The sequence below is a fragment of the Pteropus vampyrus genome, unplaced genomic scaffold (assembly GCF_000151845.1).
Source record: "Pteropus vampyrus isolate Shadow unplaced genomic scaffold, Pvam_2.0 Scaffold15, whole genome shotgun sequence".
In the NCBI taxonomy this organism is placed as follows: domain Eukaryota; kingdom Metazoa; phylum Chordata; class Mammalia; order Chiroptera; family Pteropodidae; genus Pteropus; species Pteropus vampyrus.
In genome coordinates, this window is record NW_011888796.1 from 15,746,338 (window position 1) to 15,757,288 (window position 10,951).

Here is a 10,951-nt window from a genome sequence, read left to right on the forward strand (position 1 = left end):
GAAGGAGTGGGGGCTCTAGAGGGGAGAGAAGGGAAAAGAAGAAAAGGAGGAGCTTTCTGGCCAGAAAAGTTACCTAAGAGGCCTTCCTCTGAGCTCTCCCGGGAGCCCAGTGTGTAGGGCCTCGACCTCAGAGCTGGCACCCATCTCCATCCCCAGGGGCCCTGAAGGAGTGAAGGGAACTGACACATTGAGAACCAGCTATGCGCTGGCTATTTGAGTCTCTCAATAGTCCTATAATGAGGCTCGCCGAGGAAATTGAGGCACAGAGCAGCGAAATGATTGGCCAAGGTCACTCGGCAAACAAGCAGGGGCCAAAGGATTGGAATCCATCCCGAGAGCACCGAAGCCCGTGTCCCCTCTCCATACTGCGTCCCAAGGTTTGGGTGGTGGTGGTGGAGGCCGTCACCGGGCTCTGCCATTGTGACAGAGCTTCCTCCCTGCCCACAGTGGTGTGTGATGACCCTTAAATGACACAGTGTGCAGCGTGCCCAACACCTCATCAGCTCCCCACGTAGTCCCAGGAGAGAGAGAGAGAGATCTCCAGAGGCAGGCTCAGGGCAGAGTGCAGGATCAGCCCGACTCAGGCCCCCCTTTCCGTGTGTCACTGACCCCTTCTCCGTGTCCAGAAAGGGCTCCCAGGAAGAAACATTTGTCTGTTTGTTCCAGAGCATCAGCTTCCTGATGTAGGACCGAGGCCCTGGGGCAGGGGCACTTCTGCAGCCCTATTTTCTTAAAACCTGCTGCTCTGCCCAGGCTGTGCTGGGCATCAGCTGTGCGAGGGAAGCTGGAATCTGACCCCTGGCGCTGGGCCTGGTCTCCATGGCAGCCGCGGAATTATGACAGGGGCCTCCACCCAGCTTGGCGGACTTTCGACTTGAAGCGGGAGGAAGGAAACCAAGAAGTCAGTCGTGGGAGCGGCGAGCCCAGGGCTGCACCAAGAGGCCCCGAGATGGTAAGCGAGGGTCTGAGTGACCTGCCAGGCTGAGTGGGTTGAGAGGGGGATCACTTTCATGGAGTCCTTCCTTCCCTGACTGTTTGCCTCTGTCTGCTGCAGGCCAAGTTTCTTTCCCAGGACCAAATTAACGGTAGGTTGGGTTTGCTCTTTAATTAGCAACTCAAAACAAAATATGGGTCTCATTAGGCAATTTACTCTGCTCAGTTTTTGTTTGTGGGAAGAAGGCGGCTAGCTGCGGGGGGTGCTGAGCAGCCCCACAGGCCAGAGGCCCCCTCTGCAAGGGAGCTTGCTGCTTAGCGGAGACAGGGGGTAAGGCTCAGGGGTAGAGATGTTGGTGTCACATCCGCCGGTGTGATTTAGGAGTGGGGGCGATAGGCAAGAGAGCTCACTAGGTTTTCTTCCAGAACCCGATAGATAGTTGGATATATGGGAGGAAGGGAATAGGGGATGGAGAGAAGAGAGAGCGATACCATTAACTGAGTGGGGCTGAGGGCCCGACCAAGGACAGGGCATTGTAATTGGCCGAGACAGAAAAAAGAGCCCAGGTCTGCACTCTCTGGAAGGACGTTCTCTGGGCCTCGGTCTCTGCATCTTGAGGGGGAAATTCAGCTTAGGTGATCTCTGGGGTTCTCTCTGCCCTGACATCAAGCCTAGTTTCGGTGTTTGGAGGACTTTATTACCTGGATCCCCTAGCCTGCTGGGCCCCAAGCAGACTTCAGTTTCACATAGCACATAAGGCCAAGGGGAAGAGTTGGGTTACACAGAACCCAGGGGCCCAGACCTGGACCAGAGGCGGTCCAGCATAGCCCAGGTAGAGTCCTGTAGGACCTGGGGTGGGCTTAGGGTTACCTGGGCAGGGATTCAGGGTTATGGGTACCCAGAGATTGGTCTAGAAGAGTGGGTGGGTGGGTTGTAGGTTCCAGGCGGGCACCTTCCCGTAGGCCCCTCAATATCTTCACTCCAAGAGGAGGGCCAGAGCAGGGGCTTTTAAAATGCAAGGCCCACGGCAGGGGCCTCTCTTGCCCTTGTCTCAAGGCAAGATTGAACGAGTCCTGGAGCAGGAGTTCAGCTGTCAGCCTCGGTGTCCCTCACCCGCATCTGGTTCTGATGCTCACTGACCCTCCCTTGGGGCCTCTAAGGTTCCCAGAAGGGAAGAAGGGAAGCTTCTCGTTGTATCACAGTGTCTGACACCAAGAAAGCAGCTGCTGATGTTTAATGAATGAATGACAGGCTGGACAGGAGCGGCCTGCTGGAATGGGACGAGCAAGGGCCTCGAAGGCAATGGACCTGGGGTCCTATCACCTCTGAGCCTCAGTTTTCTAATCTGCGAAGTGGAGATAATGACTCTGCCTCACCAGGCTGCTGTGAGTGAGGGACAGAGAGGACCATGTCAGTCATTGGGCCTGGTACAGGTTGGGTGTCACCCAGACATGTGCTGGGACCAGCTAGCATGAGCCTGGTGATACAATTTCAGGGATTCTGCAAGCTGGTTGTTAAAATCAGCCACTATTAAGTAATGTAAGATCAAACAATATTCCAACCCCTGCATTTGTACAAAAAATTTAAAGAGGGGGCCCTATTGCAATCAGTAGCGCTGAAGATTTGAAAGAAGTTTTAGTTAATGAATACAATTTGTACAAGGGTAAGAAATAGTTTAATAGATCACTTGTCATTGGCAAAAAGTTGCGTTCATTGGCATGCAACCTCACTTGTCAAATCACAGCCCCCCTCCTACACCCCAGCGTAGCTCATGCAGAGGCTCCATCCTTTGGGCCTCAGTGATTGGGAGTTTTTGACCAATTCTGATGGCAGCCCCACCCCCAGTCCCTGAATCCAAATTCCTGGGGTGAGGGGAGCAGGGATCTTCCTGAGCTCCCAGCTGGCCTCACTGTGCCTCCAGGGCTGAGAGTTGGGGACAGAGATGTAGGTGGATGTCCTGCTCCACTGAGCTGTGGATTTAGAGGTTTTAGCTCTGGAGGCCATTTCGTCTCCACCAAGGGAGAAAGGGCTGGAAGAGAGCAGCGAGCGGGATCTGGGCTTGTGCCTGAGAGAACGTCCTGTCGGTACCCTTTGAAGACTTTAAGAACAGGACCAGGCCCTACGTCAGAGGGCAGCTTGACAGTTTAGCTGCCGAGGGAGGGGTGCTGGAGCAGTGGGCTCGGAATAACTGTCGCCACATATGAGAGCCACTGTCTTGCTAGGCCTTCCCAGAGGGGATTTCTGGCCCTCTCAGTAACCCAGAGGCATGATTATCCCCCTTACCCACATAAATTGTCTTCACAAAGGTCCCCTGGGTGTCTAGATGCCCCGCTAATGGCTCCTTGTCTCCCTGCACTGGCCCTAAAGGGCGGGAAAGCTTCCCTGTGGTTTTAGTCAGTTGTGGGAGGGGTGAAAAGGGAGAGCAGAGGAAGGGGAAGGAAGGGTAGAGGAAGCGGGCGGGAGGAAGGGGAGTCAGGAAAGGGAAGGGACAGGGTTGCCAGATAAAATACAGGACTCTCAGTTAAATTTGAATGTCAGATAAACAACAAATACTTTTAGCATAAGTATACTCCATGCAAAAAAATGTGGGATATACTTATACTAAAAATGTGTTCATTGTTTATCAGAAGTTCGATTTGCTGTCTCTGGCAACTTTAGGAGGGGAGGTGAGGGAGAGGACAGAGGGCGTGGGGGTGGAGGGTGAAGGACCGCTCCTGATTCTCACTTCTGGGCTGTGCGCAGAGTACAAGGAATGCTTCTCCCTGTACGACAAGCAGCAGCGGGGGAAGATAAAAGCCCCTGACCTCATGGTGGTGATGAGGTGCCTGGGGGCCAGCCCGACACCGGGGGAGGTACAGCGGCACTTGCAGACTCATGGGATAGGTGAGTGGGCTGGGCCGGGGCAAGGGCAGAAGTGTTCTGGGCTGGTGGGTGAGCCTACAGCCCGGCAGCTGTGGCCTGTGGAGGGGCCCAACAGGTGGGTGCAGATGGCGAAGGAGTAAATAGCTCAGAGGTTTGAGGGGCAGGTGGTAGTCAGAGGTCACCAGCCGGGAGCTGTGGAGACAGGTGTGCTGGGCACCACGCAGGCTTCCTTGAATCCTTACAGCAACTGATAACACCCTCATTTCACAGAGGATCATGGGATCTTTCTAAGCTTTCCAACAAAGTTATCACAAACTTGTAGTCAAGACCATGCTAACAGTGACCCCAATGTTATTTTGACAGAACAGTTTCCCTTTATTGAGTATTTGTCAAGAGTTTATCTCAAACGACCCTATGAAGTGGCACTGTTTTTATAGGTAAAGATCAAGTTTCAGGTCACTTGCCCAAGTGCTTAAGGGTTGAAACTCAATTCTGTTAGTTTTGAAGACTGACCTCCTAAAAACTAATGCAGTATTGGGAGATAAAAGATGGAAGGAAAACCACCCAAAACGTTGTGAGATGGTTCTCTCAGGGGATGGGATTATTGATGATTTTCATTCCCTTTATTGTTGTTTCTTGTATTTTTGACAATGGGGACATATAGAACTTTTATAACCAGAAACAAATAAGTTTGTTTTTTTTTTAGAAAAAGAGGGATGTCAGAGGGTAGGGTGGCATTGGTAGCTGGACTCTTAGGAAGGAAAGACTGGCCAGAGGAAGGGGCTGGCCAGGAAAGACCATTTGGTCTGCAGCCCATCTGGACCTCAGATTTCTCATTTCTCAGATGGATTTCCCACCTGCTGTTGGGGTGACCGTGAGAGCACGTCAGAATGTGCCTGCAGCAGTATTAGGAGCCATTGTGAGCTGGGGCCCGGGGGGGGGGGGGCCCTAAAGGCCTAGAGCCTGGTGAGGAGGTGCCCAGAGACTGAGATCCCCGGTTTCCACCTCTGAAGTGTGGTGGTTTCCTTTGGTTTCTGTGCTTCCAAACAGGAAGTTGCGGTCAAGGGAAGTTCCGATTTCCTGCAGTTGTACCCCTGCCAGGGTCTAGGTCAAGGCCCCCAGGCATGCTTGGAGGAGGGGCATGGGCTGGGGAACCTGGGATAGAGGCTGCAGTGAGGGAAAAGGCAGGTGACTAGCCCTGGTGGGACTGGGACTTGAGGCCCCAGATGTGGTCACTTGTCCATTTTTGTGGATGTGCAGTGGTGGCCACTAAAGTAGGGATGGACACGCAGATGGACTTCCCTCCAGTTCGGAGCAGGAGAGAAGCACCCAGAAGGGAGCAGAAGGAGGTGGCACTTCATGCTGGTCCTTCCACTGCTCTGTGAGGTGACTCCCCACTCTGAGCTTCTGTCTCTGTAGTGGACAAAATGGATTGATGATAACCACAGTCCCTGAGGAAGGTTGGGAGGATTAAATGAGACATATCCATAGTGGGAACTCAGGAGAAGGGGCTGCATCTTCTCCATTATGACCACTGCCACCATCATGGGACTTCCTGAATTATGTGGCCCTTGAGCTGGCCATGAAGGTTTGAACTTCTCTAACAAGAGCCTTTTCCTCCCTGCTTACTCTGCTGTGTTTGGGGTTTTCCTAGACAGAAATGGAGAGCTAGATTTCTCCACTTTCCTGACCATTATGCACATGCAAATAAAACAAGAGGACCCAAAGAAAGAAATTCTCTTGGCCATGTTGATGGCAGACAAGGAGAAGAAAGGCTACATCATGGCATCCGAGCTGCGGTCAAAACTCATGAAACTGGGCGAGAAGCTCACGCACAAGGAAGGTAATAGCCTGGGCCCCTCTGTCCCCATGGTGGGAGAGGATTAGGGAGTTGGAGGGAGATCATGCAACTAGGATTGTGCAGACACTGCATTTCATGCATGCCTCAGAAGGCTGAAACTAGATGTCAAAGTTGGTAAGCTGTAGACTAGAGCCCAGGGGAAGAGCTAGGGAGCCTGGGGGAGAGAAGTCAAGACAGGGTGAAGGGATGGCCTGGGGAAACTCAATTAGGGTCTACTTGGGCCTCACCCTGAGTTTAAGCTTTCACTGTGGACCTTTATTTAGGGCTTACGATGTCTCTGGGAGCACTAATGCCCCACACACTGATAAATTAACAGGTAAAGTGAGTGGCTGGTTAGTAGCAGAGCTGGGAGTTGCACACAGGTCTATTAAACACCTGTACCCACCTAACCCCAGCCCATCTCAGGCTCCTTCCCCTTGCCATCACTGTCTTCTGAAATTGCTGCTGATGCTGTTTTCAAAATTGAGATGCTACTTTGTTCCCTCTCCTTATGACTTAGCCAGCTCTAACAGGTCTTCCAGAGGGTTTTCCATGGTGGCTTTCCTGGGACTCCTAGTCACAGAACCCCATGAGGGGCCTTTACCTCACACCTAGCAGCAGCCCTGCATGCCATCCTGCCTCAGAGCAGGATAAGGGGCCTGGGTCTTCTGGGAAAGCCCTTCACACATGGCCATTTGCCAGCATTCTTCGGGTTTGCCTAGCTAGCCCCTCAGTCCTGCCACAGCAGCCATTTTGAGTCACCACCAGAGTCCACACCCACCAACCCCAGAGGCTGGGCTAGGACACAAGTGGCTGGAGGAGGGCTTCAATAATGTCAGGACTTTGATTAAATCACAGCAAACCAATAGAGGGGCTGCAAGGTTGTGGTATGAATTCGACTTGAATCCTGGCTCCCCCTCATTCTGGGGGACCTCAGACAGGTTTCTTAACCTCTCGCACCCTCCTCAGTTTCCTTGTTGGGAAATGAGGTTACAATAGACGATCCCTCAGGTCCCTCCAAGAGCTAACATTCTATAAAGCAGGCCGCTTAGATTTTATCTGCAGTCACAAAGGCACAGAGCAAAGCTTTTAAAAATAGTGCTACAGAAGCCAGACTCAGCTTTCTCCCGCTTTCTCGGGCTAGCAGCTTTCGTGATCTCCTCTCCCACTGTGGCTGTTTCAATGAGAACAGGGGGAACACGGGCTCCCCTTCCCTCAAGCTCTGAGGACACTGCTTGGCCTTTTATGTACCAGGTGAACTGTTAGCAGACAGGGCCAGCTGGAGACTTCCTTAATTCTTATGGTTAATGATCTCTGTCTAAAGCAATACCACAGGCTCGAAACTCGTACACACTTCTCATTTGTTTAACCAGTAAAGAAACATTTCAAAGAAACTGGCAGAGTGTTCCTGACAAAGACGGAGACTGAAGTCTTTTCCATTTGGTGGTGGGAGACAGAAAAAGATGATCCTAGAAGTAGGAATCCTTTACTCTGGTGATTAAAAGAAAATCTTCAATTTTATTAAGAAGCATCCTTGGAGCAGCTGGATAAGAGTGTGGGGAAGGCCTGCAGTCTAAGGCCTGGGACAGGCTGACTTCAGCACTCTGGTTCTTTCTGGGTACAGAGTCAACTGCCATACTACCCAAAAGGCAAACCTTAGATGTGGCCCCTTTCCCAGACAGGAGGAGGCTCGGTGGTTGGCTCTGGAACTGGTGTTGGAGCTGTCCACTGAGATGGTTTAGACCAAGTGGCTGGTGGGTAGAAACTTCTCCATGAAATAAATTACAGTCTCCTCAACATTCTAAAAATACTCAGCACTACTATCGGCTTAGGCACGGAGCACAGTAATTACATTTTAGAGGAGGCTGTTTAAGCAGGGAATCATGGGGTATTTTCTAACTGCTCAGAATTATGTGTCGGGGGTGTCTAGGGCTGAGGAAGTTGACACAGGGCAGTGAGAAGAGGGTTAGGATGGTTCAAAGAGCCAAAGGTAGGCTGGCCCCGAAGGGCCACTGTGAAGTGTAAGCTGACATATGTCTTCTTGCCAATGTCTGGGACAGTATTTCGTCTGAGGAATTCAGAACCAGAAGAAACAAGTAAGTGAAGTGATTTTTTTAGAGCAACATCAGAGAACAATGGCAGCGTTGTATGCTTTCAGCTTTAGAAAGTTGAATTTATTTTCTCTTACGCTATCCCTACCCCCAAAAGACACACGTGAAAAAGAGGTGATGGCGATGGTGGCAGATACCACTTGTCACCAAGTCTCCTCTTAGGGTGGGGCATACTAATTTGGAAGGGAAGGCAGGCAGGCCAGGGGCAGGCCAAAGCCTGCCTAGGATGGAGCTGCCAGGGGCGTCTGTTCAGTTGGGAGGCAGGGAGGGTGGGCCGTGGAAGGTAAAATCCATGCCGAAGTGCCAAAGGTTTCTGGAAATATAGGTACAGGGGTCAGACGTTTTCTTAACAAAAAAGCACAAGGTGGCTTCAGTGACTGAATCCTCACCAGTATTCCTCCCTACCCACTCCCCTGGCCCTTGCAAAAAGTCCAATGAACTCAAAATTGTATCACTGGTCTCCAAGGAGTAGGGGGTGACTGTTCTGTTTGCCAGTTTATTTCCTGGTCTTTGGGAACACTCAACTGGACACTCAAGGGATACCTCCGGGGAGTCCCAACCCCCAAGAACTTGATGTCCTATAACATATCACACTAAAGCCAAACTGAAAAATTAATGTGATTTATTGTAGTGGATGATCTTTTCAAAGAAGCGAATATTGAACCAAATGGCAAAGTGAAGTATGATGAATTTATCCACAAGATCACCATTCCTATGAGGGACTACTGACTGAAGAGAATGCAAGAGAGCCTCCCCTGGGTCTGAAAACTCGGATGAATTTTTTTTTTTTTTAAAGTGTTCCTTTCACTCTAGGGAGGTGGCAAGCACAGTGGCAAGATGACATTACTCAACTGTAGCAGAAGATGACTTAGCAATGGAAGTAAATGAATTCAGTCATCGTTATTAGCATGTCTTTAATAAAAGATTTTTATTGATTTCAATAACTGCCATTAGTCTAGCCCTTTATACCATGGAAAAAGCCAATGGTTTGGAGTTGAGCTTGGGTTCCAGTCTTGACTCTGCCGTCTCCCAGCTATCTGACTCTGGGCAAATCATTTCACCCCTCAAAGTCTTAGGATCCTCACGAAAGTTAGATTCCTATTTCTTGCCTCATGGAGCCTGTGGATAATGACATGGAGTCTGAGATAATGACTTGAAAATGTCTTTGCAAACTGCAGAGCACTATGCATTCCCAAGTTACCATGGCAGTGCTTCTCCTAAAAAGGGCAATCTACCGAAAGACTATATTCTATATTGAACCATCTTCCCCATTTCCAAGACAAAGCCAGTGCTAGGTGAGAAACAGCAACAAGCAAAGAGCTAAAACAAAAAAAAACTTAGGTGACATTAGTAGCAGCACCACAGGGGCACTTACAAATTCTCATTCCCGTCTCCACACGCAGTGACAATTCAGGATATTCATTCAGAAACAGAGTGTAGGGTGAAAACACTCATGTTAAAACAAGGCAGCATCAGCTAAATAGTGGGAAGTGATCTGACTTTACAGCCCACACCAAAGGAAACCAAAAGACATCTGAGGACTTGCGGAGAGCTTCGAAGGCCCTTTCTGATGCTCCTGTCACAATTTCCAGCTGTCCCCTGGCTGGAAATCAGGTTTACAGATTAGGATGGTCTGCTCAAGAGGGTCACGTCAAACATGCTTCAAGCCATTTCCCCAGGACTAATGAAAACAAGGGGATGGAACAGGCCATGGCTATGATGCAGTGACAACCCCGGAAGACAGCAGTAGGGGGACTGGACCTGCCAGGGACAATTCTAGCTCAAGCAACTTAAGTGAATTATGTAGCCAGGAAGTGCCAGGCTGATGCCACGCATGTGCTCATCAAATTTGTAGATCCATCGGTAGTGTCAGCACAGCCTTAAAAAGAGTTGAAGTCACAGTGGCGTACTGCGGGGTGAGAAGCAGGAAATGTAGTAGAGATTTCCATCCTTATATGTATCAAAATTGGGCTGATTGTGGCTTTATCTAATGGTGCTTAGTAGCTAAAGCAAAAGAAAACCAAATGAGTGTCTTTTGGGAGGCTATACAAGACACAAATCTAAGGCCAGGAACAAGGGAAACTGCAGGGGACGAAAAGTCATAGTCTTAATGTAACTAGCTCGCAATGCTGCGTGGCTTCTGACCAACGAGGTCCTGAGAGAGACTCTTTCATTTTCCCAGCCGTGTAATTGCTGACGAGAGTATGATTTCCTAGGAGCTGTACGGGTTTTGTGGAGGGCAGGCAATCAACGGCCCAAACAACCAAATAGGTGAAGTGACGACTATTGAGCTAGGGGAGCCTAGGTTCACCACGGCAGGGGCAGATCCAGGTTTTGTGGAGTCTGAGTGTTCCATGATTTGGCAGCCTTCTTTAAAAATAGAAATATAGAAATAAATTTGATACAGCTGTTCCCAGGGCCCTAGAAGAGGCTAGAGCAAATGAGGGGCCCAGGTGCTTAAACTTTATTACCTTCATGGTCTCCCACCCCCCGGCCCAGGGCTGGTTAGATATTGGCATCCCATATAGAGTTGCTATATTCCACTTTCAGGCAAGGCTCAAGTCCTAACCCCTACATCTTTTAACTCATCATGGACATTAGGAAGCAAATCCTGCACAGCCAATCTGGAATACCAAGGATTAAACAGTAGAGCCTTAGGATTTAAACGGGATAGGGCAAGTTAAGTTCTGGGCTATAAGAATGAATGAGGGTACTTTCCCCTCAGAGCCTTTGTCTCTACCACTGAACAGCCCCAGTGTGGTCTGAAAGCAACTGTTATTAATCTGATTTGCCTAACAGGAGTCTGGAGCATAGCTTGCCAAAATCACATTAAGTGGTGTGGAGTGGTCCTTAGAACCTGGGGCTCATCTCCATTGACTCAGTGTCCCTAATTAAGGATGTTCAGTGGCTAGGATTCTGATTTAAACCCCTGCCTCAGGAAAGGCTTTTATGCCACTCGGTGTCGGGGTTTCATGCTCATTCCTGAAATTCCAGTCGGCTTACCTAGCACCTAGTATTTTTAAAGAAAAAGGTGACAGTGCTCTTTAGCACAAAAACTGCAATTAAACAGATTTAAAACTAAACAGATGCTGTGGTTCATTATGAAGCTAGCCATATTTCAATGAGAAAGGGGAATGATGGCTGTTCATTCATTACTTACCTCAAAGCATGTTGTAAAAGAATTACTTGTCATGCTTTGAAAGC

The 10,951-nt window shown here is 49.7% G+C and overlaps 1 protein-coding gene across 1 annotated transcript; it reads left to right on the forward strand.

Annotated features, from left to right (window-relative positions):
• Positions 1-819: 819 nt before the first annotated feature.
• Positions 820-10,820, forward strand: CALML4 (calmodulin like 4). The gene is given in 6 exon segments (XM_011385880.2): positions 820-891; positions 893-952; positions 1,055-1,085; positions 3,677-3,817; positions 5,451-5,639; positions 8,379-10,820. Coding segments are annotated over 6 exon segments (591 nt in total). The 3' UTR covers positions 8,477-10,820.
• Positions 10,821-10,951: the final 131 nt, after the last annotated feature.